At 39.2% G+C, this 18,098-nt stretch overlaps 1 protein-coding gene across 1 annotated transcript; it reads right to left on the reverse strand.

The window, feature by feature from the left end:
• Positions 1-729: 729 nt before the first annotated feature.
• Positions 730-9,204, reverse strand: LOC149829415 (pleiotropic drug resistance protein 1-like). Its single transcript, XM_090015923.1, has 23 exons — positions 8,674-9,204; positions 8,428-8,548; positions 8,234-8,322; positions 8,041-8,125; positions 7,781-7,940; positions 7,632-7,708; positions 7,206-7,259; positions 6,994-7,084; positions 6,590-6,891; positions 5,631-6,232; positions 5,378-5,538; positions 5,160-5,263; positions 4,930-5,086; positions 4,720-4,836; positions 4,465-4,628; positions 4,067-4,399; positions 3,686-3,976; positions 3,492-3,575; positions 3,277-3,410; positions 2,425-2,652; positions 2,171-2,342; positions 1,418-1,672; positions 730-1,339 (listed from the first exon to the last, which is right to left on the reverse strand). The coding sequence occupies exons 1-23, from the start codon at positions 9,003-9,005 to the stop codon at positions 1,070-1,072; spliced, it is 4,383 nt and encodes a 1,460-aa protein (XP_089872049.1). The 5' UTR covers positions 9,006-9,204; the 3' UTR covers positions 730-1,069.
• Positions 9,205-18,098: the final 8,894 nt, after the last annotated feature.

Below are 18,098 nucleotides of genomic sequence, written 5' to 3' on the forward strand. Positions count from 1 at the left end.
AGCAATTTTTTATATTAAAGTACATAAAATACATTTTCAATAAATTAATATTAAAAGTCATTACGTACTATTGATCAAAATATTAAAATAGTATCCATACATGTCAGTGTCCATGTGATTGTGCCCGAATGTGTTGGTCGCGTCACAAGGGACAAAATGGCATGCCCGTGACATAGCTCATTCTCTAGAAAATGGCACATCCATCGCAACTCTGAATGATCCCAAAAATTTTACTATGACCATTTCTTAGATGGTTTCATGATCAATTAAGAAAGCAGTTTGAGCATGTGGTCTAACTTGCAGCAATCAAAAGAAGAATCATTCACGGAGAACCACCATGCTAAACCAGATAATTCTCTATCTAAACTTACAGTTGATTGAAACTATAATACAAATCTCAATATTGGCAGTTTTATAATCTCGCCATATTTTTAAAAAATGATTTTCTCGTGAAAATATTGGTACAAATTAAAATATATAAGAAACTACACAAAAATTACTGGAAAACATAAAAAATAAAAAATATATAAATGGTATTAATATCACATTAACAACACAATAATATTGCGATAAAATCGTGATATTTTAATAATAAATTAAAATATGTTAAAAATATCACAGTTTTTTCAGGATAAAGTCAGGTTTTGAACAAAACATGATATTTTCTTAATATCACTGATTTTGTCACTGTAATTGAAACAACTATCAGTATGGTAGCTACAGAAAATTGATGGATCAACAACATTCAGATTATCAGATAATTCTGTATCCTAAACTTACAGTAGATCGAAACAACTGTGATTGTGGTAGCCACAGGAAATTGACCAACAGTAATCGCCTCCTCAAGGTAAGGCAAAAAGACTCACTCTATTCTCATGAACGTAAGTTAATTTTTTGAATCAAATATAAGCCAGGATATTATTATACATAACACCAATATCAACCAAGATCAATAAATACTAAATTCACAGAAGATATCCTCACGGTTCTTCATTTTGTATAGGGGATCTTTGACCTGTACATATCATTCAGTAATTAGTGAAAACTCTCATCCAATCAACACCCTGGCTTATCTCTTCTCAAAGTTGAACTTCATAATCCCAAAAGCAAAGATTAACGCGAAAAGAACAGAGAACCCAACAACCACAACTGAAACCACACCCAAGAATTCATGCCTAAATCCGAAGTAGCTACTTGTGAACTCTGCAACTGTCATCGGTTTTATCATGATATCTTCAAGATAAGAGTCTCCCTCTCCAAATTGTGTAGTAACTAGACCATATAACGTCCAAGCAATAGGGCATACCCAATAGTACCATCTCCACCATATTGGAATACACTGTAAAAGCAACATGATCAGAGAAGCTCGAAACAAATCAGCAGAATCCAAAAGGGAATTGACGCCAAGAGTACATACCGGTCGGGGAATAATGAAGCCTGAGAAGAGATTCCAAATTGCATAGAATGCAGCAGAAACTATGTATGCAACATGATGATTAGGAGTCAATGCAACTGTCATCATCCCATAGTAGGTGAAGTACAGAAATGCGGTGTACATGAAGAATAAAAACCAGAAGAATTTGATAGCAGTCAATTCATAACCTATCATAGAATAAACTATGATACTATAGATTATAGCCTGAACCAAGACATATGGTATCTCAACCGTGACCTGCCAATAAATCCATCAGTTAGAAAGTAACAAGTAGTGTGCATAAAGTTGTCCACACAAAATTAGCAACATTGAGCAACCTAATTGTAAACTGGCATATTGGGGTTATAGTTTTTAAGTTTGATCTAGTATATATACCCAAACTACAGTAGCATATGGTAGTATGGGCATTGAGACTAGTTTTTACGTTTGGTCAAGTAGTGCTTCTACCCAAACTACAGTTACAGTAGCATATGTAGAGACCAGAAATATCTACAAGTCATAGGGCATAATGCAATTTAGTAAAACATGAGGGCATTCTGTTATCTTTCCTTTTTCGCTTTTCTGCATTTACTTGTTCTTAAGTGGCAGGATTTCAGTAGAAACAACAAATTTCAAGAGAAAGTATGCTCCACCTGTTCACTTCCCAGCAGTATGAGAAAAAGGAAACAATAATATGAAGAGACGAAAGTGATGCTTTATGGTAGTGTCTAGCATGAGCAAGATCGAATTTCTTACCTGTGCTAAGGCATATGGCAGCGCTGAGTACATTCCAGCAGCTCTTTCTCTATAGAAGACAGTTCTTTCAATAGATATCACCGGCAGAACAGCTGTTCCATTGCTAATACCAATAAATAAGATGGCAGCATACATAGAACCCATAGCATTGAACAGATCCTGCTGCTTAGTCCTGCAGACAGTATTAAATGACCATTATGTTCAAGATTTTATATGTAAATATATGGAAAATATGCTTGTGTACGCTAAAATACCACTTTGATCCAAGGTTCCAAAATATTGCACCAAACATCAGGCCTGTCAATACTGTAAAGAAGAATCGAACTGCAGTGTATGAGGGATTACGCCAGTAAGACTGTTGCTGTTTCCATAAGCATGCAAACAACTGAGCAAGAAATGGCTGTGCATGTTTAGTTGGGAAATGCAGATCTTCAGAGCCAGGAGGTGGTGAATTAAGCTCCTTTATTAGCGCTTTGTTTCTCCTGCAACAATATTTGTATATATATATTTATTTAATGATGACACTGATCTACTTGGCCAAAAATGCCTTATTTTTTATGGATACAGTTGAACATATAGGGAATTGAAGCCTTGGCTGCCTATTTTTTTCCCATACATCCTCAACAATATGAAACTACCAATCAATCTGCACTTTCTGCTGGGGGAGGCCAGTGGCTGGGTACTTGATGTGCTTTCCAGTACCGAGCCTGTTACAGGCCAAGCTTGGCCCTGAAATTTGGGCTCCGGCCAGATCAAACATAGATAAATAGGGCCATGGCCATGCACAGAAGAATTTTTCATCAGTAGACTTTGAGCCAATAGCATACAGAGGGGCCCAGCTTTGAGTCTGGACCCATGTCACATAGATACTTCATTTTGGCTCCCATATCATGTCCCCTTACATACTCATATTGGAAGCTTCATAAAAATGGCCGCATCCTTGTATCTGTAGCCGTATCCATCTGACATAGGTCTGGATCCAGTAAGAACAAGGCCTACTTGTCAGGGCTGACAGGCCATGGGTTCCAAACCAATGCCAGGCCAAGCCTGGCCCCTCCCCTTCCTCATTTACTGCATAAGAGAGATAGGACTATAATTTTACTCACAGAAACAAATCAGAGCTTTTGTATATCTGGGCAAAGTCAACATCCAGAATCTCCTCTTGTGCTAGGGAGGTCACCTCCAGCATCCAGGTAGCTGGATTATACCTTTCTTTGATTTTGCTAACCCCATTTATTGCCTGGATAAACGCATTTTTTTTAAATGTTGACAATCTTATCCCATATCTAAGACAAAATTTAAGCAACTTCTATATTTTTACCTCAAAGTACTTGATTAGGTGGAAACAATGCTGACCTAGCGGACCAACATATATTTCCTCTCCACCTTGCTTCAATAGAAAAAGCTGAAGAAGCAAAAAGTTTGATTGAAATAAAAAAATTCATGCATCTTTACAAAAGTTCATGAGGGTAGAGAAATTTAATGATTGAAAACTTCGACAGTTCAACTACATACCTCAGTGAAAGATTCAAATATATCAATGCTGGGTTGGTGAATTGTACACACGACAGTTCTTCCAGTATTTACTGTATTCTGTACTGTTCTCATAACAATTGCAGCTGACCTTGCATCGAGTCCCGAGGTAGGCTCATCCATGAAAATTATGGAAGGGTTAGATACAAGCTCCACAGCAATCGTCAGCCTCTTACGTTGCTCCAATGACAGCCCGCTAACTCCAGGTAAACCAACCAGAGCTCCCCTTAGTGAAGTCAGTTCTACGAGTTCCATTATTTCCTCAACAAACAGCTGCAGTTGATGATTTTTCTTCATGTTATACATACACATACAAAGAATGAGATCAGAGTAATTTTCCAGTCATAATTATCAATGAATAACCTTTCTAGAGGATGGATCAACTTCAGGTGGTAATCGGAGCCATGCAGAGTAAAGAAGTGACTCATATACTGTTACATGTGGAGAATGTATATCATTCTGTTCACAGTAACCTGATATACGAGCAAATGTTTCCTGTTTCTTTGGATAACCTGATATTTTAATGCATCCAGTAATGTAGCCACCAGTTTTTCGTCCAGCTAACACATCCATAAATGTCGTCTTACCAGCACCGGTAACACCCATTAAGGCAGTAAGTACCCCTGGTCTAAAAGCTCCACTCACACCCTTTAGAAGCTCCAACTTGTCCTCAGTAAATCCACGAGCTTTCATTTCCTACAAGCTTTAGAAGTTCAACTTTGATTATCAAGATAAAAAAGTAATAAACTTAGTTGGATTACCGGTGGCATGTCTACTGAATATCTGATCTCATCAAATGTGATAGATAGGGGTGTGAATGGGAGAACCATTCCTTTCTTATTGGTCCAATTGGATTCAGCAGTGGTCTCTGAATAAGTGGGCCTAGAAGGTCTCGAAACACTTATAAGCCCACCTTCACTGAAATCTGTGGCAATTAAAGCAAACATGGCTAATTGAAACCAAAATGAAAAGATTAACATAGATAATAAGAAGTTGGTTATCTTTCAAGGCATTACTTCTTTCAGACATTATTGGTGTAGAGCACTCTTCCACTATGGTGTTTTCTCCTGTAATTTGGGAATTCTTCTCTTTTAAGGCCTCTTTAGATACAATTGCTTGTGGTTTTCCAAAAGCTGCAGAAGCACTTGTATGAAATATTGCTCGGTGTACAAGATAACTTTTTGGACATGAATATATCAAAATCTGAGGATGAATATAATACTCACGTTTAAGATAAGCAAGAGAAATAGTAAAAAGGCCATTGAAGAGTAAAGCATATCCCAGTAAAGCACCAAAACCAAGCCAGTACCAGTAGGCTTGAGGAAAAAGTCCACGAACTTTCATGACTGCCACGCCCAGTGTGATATCTGAATTTGGAAAGGCCTAGAAAAGTTTTAAGTTAAATTTATTCTCAATTCAGTGGAAAGTTGATTCATGTTAAGATCATAATTGTTACCTTTTGCCAACTTTTCCCAAGGAATTCATTCACCGCAATGGCATTCTGTCCATACATTAAAGGTGAAGCCCAGTATCCCCAGATCCACCATTTCTTCACGTCAACTAATCAAAACCAAGAATCGGAGAGAAAAAATAAACTGTATGAAATTGCTAATGAAGTGTGAGTTATAACTGGGATTAAGTACAAGTAAAACATGCTTTCATTTTAGAACCTACCACGTGACAAGATGAAACCACCGAGAACCAAAATCACAAGCAATGCAAATGATCCAAATGTATTTGCAACAATCATGTCTCGCCCCAATGAAGCAATCAAACGGAAAAGGCTGGAAGCCATTTGGTTAACTGCAATTAGCAGCAGTATCTGTCTGAACATTCTGGAATCAGGAAACAAAAGCCAATTGCATTACAACATAGAAGTAAAGAAAATCCAACAAAGATTTAGTGAGGTCATCTTCAGAAGTCTCACCTTTCAGCAGATGGGTCATAACCCACAACATAGTAAGTCATAAATACCCATACAGCAGCATCAACAAATGACATGGGGATCTTGGTAATCCATGTAGGTAGTGAGTATGCCCATGCTGGATAGAAGAGCAAGTCTCTTTGCTTATAAAAAACAGGTAGTTTTGCAATTGTCATAGAAAGCTCAGAAAACCCATTGAACATGATTGTAGTAAGGCCAAAATATAGAGCACCAAGATAAACTCCTCCATCGTTAATTGTATCCTTGTGCATTTCCGTCCGCAGGAAGAGTGTCATAGTGATGAGACCAAGGATTATGAGTTGAAAGGTTTTGAAAATATAGACAAATGAATTCCTCTTCATTAACAAGATTTCTCTGGAGAAACAAGCCTTCAGGAGCTCCATCTTCCCAGTCCCATACTTTGAAGTGGTCAGCGCAGCAGGATGGCTCTTACTCTTGCCAAAGGGAGTATATAGTTCGTATTCCAATTTCTGACCAACATGGAATGACTTGAATGCCTCAGCAAATTGCTTAGCAGTGATGAATCTATTGTACGCTTGATCTTTGCGTGCCCAGTACTGCTGCTGATCTTTTCTTGATGTTACCTGTTAATCAATAAAGGTATTTCTCATGCCAATTCAGAGAGGACCACTTATATACGTCATAGGTGATACTCCATTAACATTACTAATTGAAAGAGAGAAGTGTATATATGCAAAAAGTTACAAATTTGGATAAAATCCAGATAAATATTACTCGACATAAATGCCGCACATGCTTTCATCTAATGAAATCCATACACAGGTATACTACTGCAGCTCTATGCTAACAAAAAAAATCTACTTAATGATTTTCAACTGATGATACTTGAAGCATGACAAAATTAAATCATATGAATGCCTGAATGATTTCAATGCACATCTAAGGAATGCAAAGATGATATGTTGGCTTGCGTGGCATACCTCTTGTAAAAAGTCTGCAGTACCTTTTCTCTCGGGACATTTGAAGCCCATGGCCTCAAAAAATTCTAGCACTGATTCACGAGGACCCTGATAGATGATCCACCCATCTGAGAGAAGAATTATGTCATCGAAGAGGTCATAGGTCTCTGGTGCTGGCTGTAGCAAGGACACAACCACTGTCCCCGCAAGAGCATGAACTGCTTGTCTTAGGGAATTCACAATCCGGAAAGTGGTGGAGCTATCCAGACCATTTGAAATCTCATCCATGAAGAGCACTCGGGAAGGTCCAACCAACATCTCCCCTACAAGTATTATGTAGTTAAGGCTGGAATCCTCGAGAATTATTTAATAGACGACAAAGAGAAACTAAGCTTATCTTTTGGTAATAAATATACTCTTCCTACCAGTAGTTACACGCTTCTTCTGTCCTCCAGAAATACCTCGAAATATTTCATTTCCTACCATGGTGTCTGCACAAATATCAAGACCTAAAATCTGGTAGTGATGTGAAAATAATTAATATGTAGTACTATGTACCATAGATAAAGGTTCATAATCAAAGTAGAAGAGAATGGCTTTGGTGTGGAGAAACTGGGGTCTAGGTATTAGCAGATACCCGAAGCATGTAATCTACAACCACATTTTCCTTCTGTCCTTGCAATGATGCAGCCTACAATCATGAAACCACTGAAAAGATCAACAACCACAATGTTGTCTCGTATTTCTAGAAATGAACAGAAAAAAGGAAGATGACACACATAGAAAACTGCTCTAAATTCTGTTGTGAATTTAATAGAACAGAGGATGAAGATCAAGGATGATCCATTTGATGCAGAAAACCACATAAAAAGGGTATGAGAAGAATGCACAGACAATATCTATCACCTTCATGAAAGAGGAGGAAGATGACACAAATAGGAAAACTATTCTGAATTATGGTATAAAGTAATAAACAGAGGGTTAACTTCTAAAATGATTTATTAGTTCCAGAAAGCCACATAAAACAGGGTATGAGGAAAATGTATGGACAAAATCTGTTTACCTTCATGAAGATATCAATATCAGGGTCAGGCTTGATATTGGCTTCTTTCTCTCTTCTCGACAACTCTTTCAACAAATCTGTGTCCAGATAACCAACATTTGCATGTAAGGCTAACTTTTAAAGATAAAAAACCAACTATCTTTTCTTACCATAGCGTGTTCCAACTCCTTGGCATCGAGCAGAGAAAGCTAAAGTTTCCCTCACAGTCATTTCTGGAATATGAAGATCATACTGACTGATATAAGCAGAGGTCCTCTGAGGGACAAACTCTTCCATTCCATGGCCATTGTAAGTTACTCTTCCAGAAACCTGGTTAGGTGAAGACACATTCACCCATCAAACGCAGAAGGATCGAGAAAAAAAAAAGAGTGTAAAATTTCATTTAATGTATTAAGTTTGAAAGCATTACCTTCAAATCAGAGTCAAGCTTCCCAGCCAAAGCTAACAATAAGGTGGTCTTTCCACAACCTGGTGGCCCTAGAATTAAAGTCATCCTGCAAAAATTTCTTCCCATTGAGTGGAACTCCTAATAATGAAAAAGCAAAAGAAAAAAATAAAAAAGGAAAAGAGCATAAGGTTAATCCCTTCTGCAAGACATCTACCTTCTAGGCTTGATGATTCCACTTATGTCATGAAGAATTGGCAACTTCTTCTTTCTCTTGGGAAGCACGTGGAGCGAACCCAAGAATTCCTTCTCAAACATAAGATTCAAAATCACCACATAAATCTCTATAAAAATGAAGTCATGAAAACAGAGTGGTGAATATTCAACACTTGAATGTCTAGTTCTTTTTACCTGAACCATGTTGATAGAGAAATTCACCAAAGTGGGTATTGCTCTGCTGCCCACATAAACTTCTGCAGACACACTCAAATTCTCGAACCTAACTTCGATGGTGGGAATATCAAGTCCAACTCTAACCCCCAAAGGCCAAGAACACCAAAAAACAGTAAGAAAACAAGCAAAACAAACAAACGCTCAGAGACAAACAATGAACTCTTCAAATTAGGATTCGAGCTGAAAAGTTTCATTGCATGATACCTATCAATGCGCTCCCTAAGTTTGAGAAGGAACTTCTCATTATCCTCTTCAGCAACTCTGAGCAATCTCTCCAACAAATTCCTCCGCTCTTGCAATCCCAACTTTGAGATGTCTACTTCTTTGCTCTCACCACCTCCAACAGTGAGCAGCCCTCTCCTGATCCTGTCATAAGTGGGCAACCTCTCAAGGGTAGCCCATTTCAAGGCCTCCTCATCATCTTCACGCATTGAAGAGGCCCTGCTGAACACGTCCTGGCCATCGTTTCTCCATATATAGGATGACCCACTTGCTCTAAAACTCCCAACGTTGAATACAGAGCCTTCGCCCTCCATTAAACCCTCAGAAAACCAACATAAACTCGAAAAAGCTACAGTTTTGATTGAAAAGGAATGAGGAAATCAACAAGAAGAGGAAGAAAGACGACTGTGGTGAGGAAGAAAACTCTCAGGAAATCAACATAAACTCGAAAGAGACACCGTTCTGAATGAAAAAAGAACGAGGAAATTAACGAAGAGGAAACAAGACGACTAGTGAAGCAGAAGACAGAAGGCGTCGTCTGAGTGCAAAATGGGAAGGAAGATCATATGTGTAGTAGGGATGGGACGAGTCATGGGATTCATGGCATGCATGCTAATTGAAGGGTAGCTTTGGCCAACATGGAAATTATTGATTTGTCGTGAAGAAAGGTTATGTTTTGAGGTGATTTTGTGTGTTTGAAAGCAATGTTTTTGAATTGTTAGCAAAGTCAACCAAGAAATTAAATTTTGCGGGTTTGACTCTTCATTTGGTTCTTTGTTTTTTTTGCCTGAGCTTCATTTGGTTCTTAGTGATTGTTTGATGCCTCGCTTAGACCGAATGAACGAACATAACAAACAGAACGCATGTTCGGTCTGTTCTGTAACAACTGTATTGGTTCAATGTTTGTTTTGACTGTATTGGTCTGCTGTGTTCCTTATGTCCAATGTTTGTTGCGAACAACATAGACACACATGAAAAAACTCCAAATTCTTTGAAAAATCCAAAAAAAAAGCTATCAAAGAAGAATCACCGAATGGATAAGTTGCGAGTCCAAGCCCTCTATGATGACATATATAATCCTTTAAAACCCTAAGCCTCGACAAACCCTAATGGACAGGTTCATTGACCAAGGTGGGCAACAGGTGAGCCCATGGCCACTGCCACCCTCCAATCGCAACCCATGGAAGCCAAGCACAGGGCGACGAGGTGACCCATGCCACCTTTGAGCTCGTTGGGCTGAGGTTGCAGCTGAGCTAAGGGTACTCTCGAAGGTTGACACTGGTGGCGATAACGACTACTGCCTCACCATCGTTGATGCTTGCGTGATTCTGACCCTCATCGGTGCCCTCCGAAGCGGGGACTCGTCGCTGCAGGAGAACACTGAAAAAGGGAGGATCAACAGAGTATTGGGAATAAGGCTTTTTTTAAAAAAAAAATCTTTTTTGTTTCCCTGATCTCTACTCTTTTTGTAACAGTGGGGTTGAACAGTGTTTAGCCTCTAAAATGGATGCGGTGGACGATGTTTTTGGGCATCATCCAACATTTGTTAATAAAACTGTTTCAAACGACTCCATCAAACAAGCCCTTAAGGTATGTTTGATGGCTTGTTCAGAATTGAACGAAATGAACAAAAAAGACAAAATATAACATTGGTCATGTTCGTTCGAAGTAGGTTATATGTTCTCTCCCGAGTTCTGTGTTTGGGGTCCGAATGAGCGCCACGCATATAAGCACGTGGAGCTCGTATCCCCAAGTGTGTCGACATCAGTTAGCATCGAATTCTGGTGTGGTTGCAAATACTTAAGTACCCTTTCTCACCATTCTCGTCATAAAACGATGATTATAGAAAAGGATAAAAATGTTATCCATCCAAAAAAGAGAGGATGATCTTAACTCTTTAAAGTTCAAACGTTCTCTTTTTTTCCTAACCAGTAAACTCCACTTTCGTAACAGGATATCCTCACAATATTTCACCCTAAACATTTTGGATCACCCTTTGACAATGCACCATTTGTTGTAACAGGAGCTCCCTTTGACGATGCACCCTTTGCCATCGTCTCCTGTAGCCGGAGCACCCTTTGTCGTTGTCTGCTGCCGCCAGAGCACATTTTGTCGTCATCTATTGCCGCAAGAGCACCTTTTGTTGTCGTCTGCTCATAAAAAATAGTTGAACTACCAGAGAAATCGATATTTTGTCTATTGTTCATCATGATACCAGGGTGAAAGCGTAGAACTGAGTAGTCAGAGAATAGTAATTTACAACAGAGATAATGGTGGCAGCGTCGAAGAGAGTAAACAAAGACTAGCGATTTACAACAAAGATCAGATCAAAGAGTAGCAATTTACAGTAGAGATCAAGTCAGAGAGTAGCGATTTACAATAGAGATTAGACCAGAGAGTAGTGATTTACAATGAAAATCAGATCAGTGAGTTGCGATTTACAGTAGAAATCATATCAGAGAGTAGCGATTTATAGTAGAAATCAGATCAGAGAGTAGCGATTTACAGTAGAAATTATATCAGAGAGTAGCGATTTATAGTAGAAATCAGATCAGAGAGTAACGATTTACAGTAGAAATCAGATCAGAGAGTAGCGATTTACAATATAAATCATATCAGAGAGTAGCGATTTACAGTAGAGATCAGATCAGAGAGTAGTGATTTACAATAGAAATCAGATCAGAGAGTTGTGATTTAGAGTATAAATTGCTTCTCTTTGATCTGATTTCTACTGTAAATTGCTACTCTCTGATCTGATTTCTACTGTAAATCGCTACTCTCTGATATGATTTCTACTATAAATCGCTACTCTCAGATCTGATTTCTACTGTAAATCGCTACTCTCTAATATGATTTCTACTATAAATCGCTACTCTCTTATTTTATTTTTACTATAAATCGTTACTCTTTGATATGATTTCTATTATAAATCGCTACTCTCTGATCTGATTTTTATTGTAAATCGCTACTCTCTGATCTGATTTTCTACTGTAAATCGTTACTTTATGATCTGATTTTCTACTGTAAATCGTTACTTTATGATCTGATCTCTACTGTAAATCGCTACTCTTTGATCTGATTTGATCTTTATTGTAAATCGTTAGTCTTTGTCTACTCAGTTCGACGTTGTCATCATTATCTTTGTTGTAAATCACTATTCTGTCTACTCAGTTCGACGTTGTCATCATTATCTCTGTTGTAAATCACTATTCTCTGTCTACTCAGTTCGATGCTTGCACCATCATGATGAACAATAGACAAAATATTGATTTCTCTAGTAGTTCAATTATTTCTCACGAGCAGACGATGACAAAGGGTGCTCTGGCGGTAATAGACGACGGCAAATGGTGCTCCGACAACAGCATACAATGGCAAAGGGTGCTCTGACGATAACAGACGATGACAAAAGGTGCTCTGGTGACAATAGGCGATGGCAAAGGGTGCGTCGTCAAAGAGAGTTACTGTTATAGCAGATGGTGCGTTGCCAAAGGGTGATCTGCTGAAGGCATATGAGTTTAATGCTTAGGGCAAAAATGAAACGTTTCGACTTTTTGAAGAGTTAAGATCATCCTTCCTTTTTTGGATGAAGGACATTTTTGTCTTTTTCTTAAACTGTAGTTTTATAGCGGAAAAGGGTACTTAAGTCTTTGCAACTGCACTGAACTCTGATGCTTAGTGATGCCGATGCACACGAGATTATGAGCCCCATGTGCTTATATACGTGGCGCTCATTCGGACTCTCGAACATGCATTGTAGCAAACCCTGCATTTTCGAGGGAGAAGACATAATACCCTCCCTTGTTCGTTATGTAACAATTGTACCAAGTCTAACTTTTGTTTAGACCATACTCGGATGTTGTGTTTCAAATATTCATTGCTTGATGATGATGTGTAGACAACTTGGACAGTTATAGATAATGGGTTGGATTACTTTTTTGGATGGAATGACCCGATCTTCACAACCGAGTGAAAAAGATGTTTGCACAACGCGCCATCAAACATATCTGAACTTGGAGCTTTGGATTACGTTAAAAACTAAAGAATTTTATATATTTTGTGCTTTTTTTTAACTCTCTCGTGCAAACGAGCAAGCACACCAGCATACGTTCTCCTTTCGATCTCACATATCAGAAACAACTTTTTTCACGCAGAAAACACCTCTCTTTCTCTTACACACAAAACACCTCTCTCATCCCAAAGCAGGTTATATGTTCCCCCCCCGATGATTCACTGAATCCCACGTCTGTGTTCGGGGCTTTGAATGAGCACCACGTATACAAGCACATGGGGCTCGTATTCCCGTGTATGTTGACATAACTTTGCATCGGACTCTGGTGTTGTTGCAAAGACTTAAGTACCCTTTATTGCTATTCTTCTCATAAAGTGATGGTTTGAGAAAATGACAAAAATGCCTTTCATTCAAAAAAGAAAAAACAAATAGTTCAAAAAAAGGACAAACATGTCCTCCATCCAGAAAGTCGAGGATGATGTTGACTCTTCAAAGTCTTCTTCTTTTTCTGTTCAAAAAAAGGACAAACATGTTTTCTTCTTCTTTCTCCGTAAAACACTGTAAAACCCTTTCTCTCTCTAGAGAAGAAATCAAGGGAAACAAAGAGTTCTTCCTGGAGAAGGCCATGAACATCAACCCTCTCACTCTCTCTCCCTTCTCTCTCTACTTCTGTGCACATCCAACAGACGATCCTACATTGCTGCATCGTCATCTTCTTCTTCTTCCTTCTTCGTAAAACACTGTAAAACCCTCTCTCTCTGTAGAGAAGAAATCAAGAGAGGTAAAGGGTTCCTCTTGGAGAAGGCCATGAACACCAACCCTCTCACTCTCTCTCCATTCTCTCTCTACTTGTGTGCCTGATTTAGAGTTTTTGCCCTTACAGGAGGGGGGTCCGGAGGCTCCCCCCCCGACGCGGATCCCGCTGCGCGGTCAGCTGGCGGGGGTCCAGGGGGGGCCGCCCCTGGCGGGGGGCAGCGCCCTCCGGACCAAAATTTTTTTGGGCCTTCCAATAACGATTTGTAGTGTTATCGGGCTTTCCTACAGCAATTTGTAGCATTTGTAGTGTCTTTCATAAATCGCGAAACGCTATAGCGATTTGTAGTGTCTTTCGCAAATCGCTATAGCGATTCGCAAATCGCTATAGCGATTCGCAAATCGCTATAGCGATTTGTAGTGTCTTTCGCTATAGCGATTCACAAATCGCTATAGCGATTTGTAGTGTCTTCCGCAAATTAGGACCAACTTGTTAGAGTCATATCTCCCTAACCGGAGGTCATATTCCAAATCCGTGATTTGTAGTGTCTTCCGCAAATCGCTACAGCGATTTGTAGTGTCTTCCGCAAATTGCTATAGCGATTTGTAGTGTCTTCCGCAAATTAGGAAAGCCCCATAATACTACAAATGCTACAAATTGCTGTAGGAAAGCCCGATAATACTACAAATCATTGTTGGAAGGCCCAAAAAAAATTTGGTCCGCAGGGCGCTGCCCCCCGAGCCCCCGCCAGGGGCGGCCCCCCCTGGACCCCCGCCCGCTGACCGCGCAGCGGGATCCGCGCCGGGGGGGAGCCCCCGGACCCCCCTCCTGTAAGGGCAAAAACTCTAAATCAGGCACACAAGTAGAGAGAGAAGGGAGAGAGAGTGAGAGGGTTGGTGTTCATGGCCTTCTCCAGGAGGAACCCTTTACCTCTCTTGATTTCTTTTCTACAGAGAGAGAGGGTTTTACAGTGTTTTACGAAGAAGGAAGAAGAAGAAGATGACGATGCAGCAATGTAGGATCGTCTGTTGGATGTGCACAGAAGTAGAGAGAGAAGGGAGAGAGAGTGAGAGGGTTGATGTTCATGGCCTTCTCCAGGAAGAACTCTTTGTTTCCCTTGATTTCTTCTCTAGAGAGAGAAAGGCTTTTACAGTGTTTTACGGAGAAAGAAGAAGAAAACATGTTTGTCCTTTTTTTGAACAGAAAAAGAAGAAGACTTTGAAGAGTCAACATCATCCTCGACTTTCTGGATGAAGGACATGTTTGTCCTTTTTTTGAACTATTTGTTTTTTCTTTTTTGAATGAAAGGCATTTTTGTCATTTTCTCAAACCATCACTTTATGAGAAAAATAGCAATAAAGGGTACTTAAGTCTTTGCAACAACACCAGAGTCCGATGCAAAGTTATGTCAACATACACGGGAATACGAGCCTCATGTGCTTGTATACGTGGTGCTCATTCAAAGCCCCGAACACAGACGTGGGATTTAGTGAATCATCGGGGGCGAACATACACAACCCTCTCCTCTCGTCCATACGCTTGAGCATACACACAAAACCACATCTCTACACCTCTCTTTCTCTTACACACAAAGCCACATCTCTCGTCCATACGCTTGAGCATACACACAAAACCACATGCACGCACCTGTCACATAGACATGCCTAAAAAACACAAAAATATGCCGTTATTGTTTAGTTTTTCATTAGAAATACTAGAGGGACACGACGCTCACGTTAAGTTGAAGTACCACTGTGACATAAAATACACAAAAATACAAGGGTGGATGGGGTGCAATCACACTTTAATTCCATCTCGGCTGTGGAGCGGCCAAACAAAAGATCACGAAGGGCAGATCAGATACAGCAACACAATAAAGCATGCATGCACTGGGATTGATCCACCTCAAGAAGTACAAGTGTCTTTCTCTCTTTCTGAGCATGCCCATACATAAATTAAACTGCATCTTTCTCCCTCTTGCACTCACACCCCCGACACAAACACAAGGTGTCTGTGACGCATGCATGCACGAACCCATACACAAACAGTTGATTGGATGCTTATCGTTTACCAAAAGCGCAAGAAAGGACGGAAAGCAACTGTTAACAGCTTCTCTCTCCATCCAAAGCAAGTGCATTTGTTGCTCTACAATCTTAACCATTCATTATTTAAATTTATTGTTGTTTTAAATTCATTTAGGTGGGCCGTTCTCATGAGTTGTGGGCATTGTTCGTACCGCCTTAATACGTCATTGGGCAACCTGGTGGTTGAACCTGCAGTGACGAAACAGCCAGTGTCTCCCCTAGCTCATCTCTTCCAGAGAAGAGAGGTGGCAACATGGTGGTTGAACCTGCAGTGACGAAACAGCCAGTGTCTCCCCTAGCTCATCTCTTCCAGAGAAGAGAGGTGGCAACCTGGTGGTTGAACCTGCAGTGACGAAACAGCCAGTGTCCCCACTAGATCATCTCTCTATAATTGGAGTAATGACACAATCAATGAGATATGACCAAATCTAGTGGTGGAAAATGGGCCAGTCCATCTCGAAAAAATGACCTGTCCCGGAGTCAAGCCCATAGGCTTAGGTTTGGGGTTTAAAACTTTTGTCCTCATGGACAATGGGAGTGCCTGGACATGGATATCCACACACAGTTCTTGGAATTCTCTCATTCAATCGATGGCAAATAAATTAAAAAAGAAAAAATATATATTTTCGGTGTCTAATTCCGAGGAAAAGTAGGGCACAACACAACATTTGAATTTCCAACAACAATCCAAATTAAACGTGAACCCCACTTGCCCTTGTAATTTGTAAAACCTTTGATGTGGTCCCGCCGTTTCTCTTTTTCTTTTACATTTGCAAGCCGTGGACCAGGTAACCCTTGTGGAGAATTCGAACCCAAGAGTCAAGACTGCTCGATCACCACGGTGTGTGAGACAGCCCCGTCTATTTCAGTCAGCCTGTTGTTTTTGGGTCATTACCTTACAACCTTGACACAAAAGTTTTTCATAACAGCTGGTGAGGTCACGTACACAAGTAAACAATTTTTCCGTGAAAACAAAGGTAGAAAAAAAAAACTTTTCTTCAAAAGAAAAAAAAAAAAACATGTTTGTGTATTGAATAAGGAGATGATTTATTGACCTAAAAGGTTGTCCATATTCTCTTCTCTTCCCCCCCCCCCCCCCCCCCCACAGCGTCCTTCTTTCAAAAAAAAAAAATCTCTTCTCTTAACCGAATTGGATCGGACCATTTTGGATAAATACAAATAATAATTGGATCAGATGGAGTAACAAAAATCCATATCCGATCAGATTTTGGATTTGGATTCCTTTATAATATCCGATCGGATGCTTACTATTTGCCTATATCCTAATCCACAACCGTATCCAAATCCATCAGAAATTCGATCCACTTGTCCGAGATCTGCATCCAAATCCGAGTCCACAAGTCATGGGCCAGTACTGCCACGTCCTCAAGTCACCCCATGTGCCAACATGATTTGAACCTGGAACCAGGGCCAATGCTGAGACTTCTGCAAAAGGGAACTAACCAGAAGTGCAAACTTGAAAAATAGAGATGGTTTTTGCACTTAGAATTTAAAGTATTCTAAGTTTGTAAATTGTAAGTTGTTACCAATATAGAAATGGGAAAGAAAGTGCTTTTGAGTTATAATTTATCAATATGAAACCAAAAATTTAGAGTATTTGTTTCGGTATGTACCTTATTCATGTAATTATGAAATTAAGCATATACACCCTTCGCTTTGTAGTTGTCTAATACTTGTTTTTATCTTTTTGACATCTGCTACTTTGACTGATTATCCTTCTCCTTGTGGAAAGATTCTCTTTAGAAAAATATTGTGGGCACTGTTTTTGTAGTTCATTTTTTTGTTATTTGTTTTTTCTTGCATGGTTTGCTATTACTATATCATACTCAGTGTACTCTTTGCTTGTCTCTTTTATTTAGCGACATCGAGACATAACTCTATTTAGTTTCTTAGTTAAGCATATTTATGATTTTATATTTGATTTGGTTATATTGTTTATTTATCATATTCTAGTTTTCGCACCTATTTGAAAATATGTATCTTCAACCCAGTAATGGAAGCTTTGAATCATGTCATACCTGAACTTTGATCTTGATATGCTGTCAACATATGTATAAAAAGACACCAATGACATCCTTGTAGATGTATATATGTGTGCTCTTTGTTTAGCTTATTGATTATGACATGATTCTAAGCAACAGTTTTTAACTCAAATTTCCATGCTCTGTGTACAACATTTCTAAGAGGTGATAATGATGGTAAGTTTGCATCTCATACCTGCTGTAAAGTTAGAATCAGTAGTTGAGGCTGAAGAAGAGTTCCACAAAATAGAATATACTGCTTTTAAAAGCAACTCTTGAAGGAAATAAAACTTGGATCATTGAATGTATATACATTTATGGTTTTATTTATTTTTTTTATTTCTTAAAATGGTGATGTTAAAAGAATATGCTTGGAATTTTAGCTTGTTGATGCATGTAGATTGCTTTTATTCAGTTGCAGGGTGAAATTTCGATGTTATGTAGAGGTGATAGTTGTCTTCTTGTTAATTGGCAGAAGCCATAAATGTGTATATGGATTTTTGATCTTCTGATTTTCT

Source organism: Nuphar pumila, chromosome 8 (genome assembly GCF_984573655.1).
Source record: "Nuphar pumila chromosome 8, dmNupPumi1.hap1.1, whole genome shotgun sequence".
NCBI lineage: Eukaryota > Viridiplantae > Streptophyta > Magnoliopsida > Nymphaeales > Nymphaeaceae > Nuphar > Nuphar pumila.

Coding starts and splice junctions, on each gene's coding strand:
- LOC149829415 (XM_090015923.1), bottom strand. CDS start 9,005: ATGGAGGGCGAAGGCTCTGTATTCAACGTTGGGAGTTTTAGAGCAAGT. Junction 8,126..8,233: donor GGAATCATCAAGCCTAGAAG/GTAGATGTCTTG, acceptor AAATTTTTGCAG/GATGACTTTAATTCTAGGGC. Junction 2,343..2,424: donor TGGAACCTTGGATCAAAGTG/GTATTTTAGCGT, acceptor TACTGTCTGCAG/GACTAAGCAGCAGGATCTGT.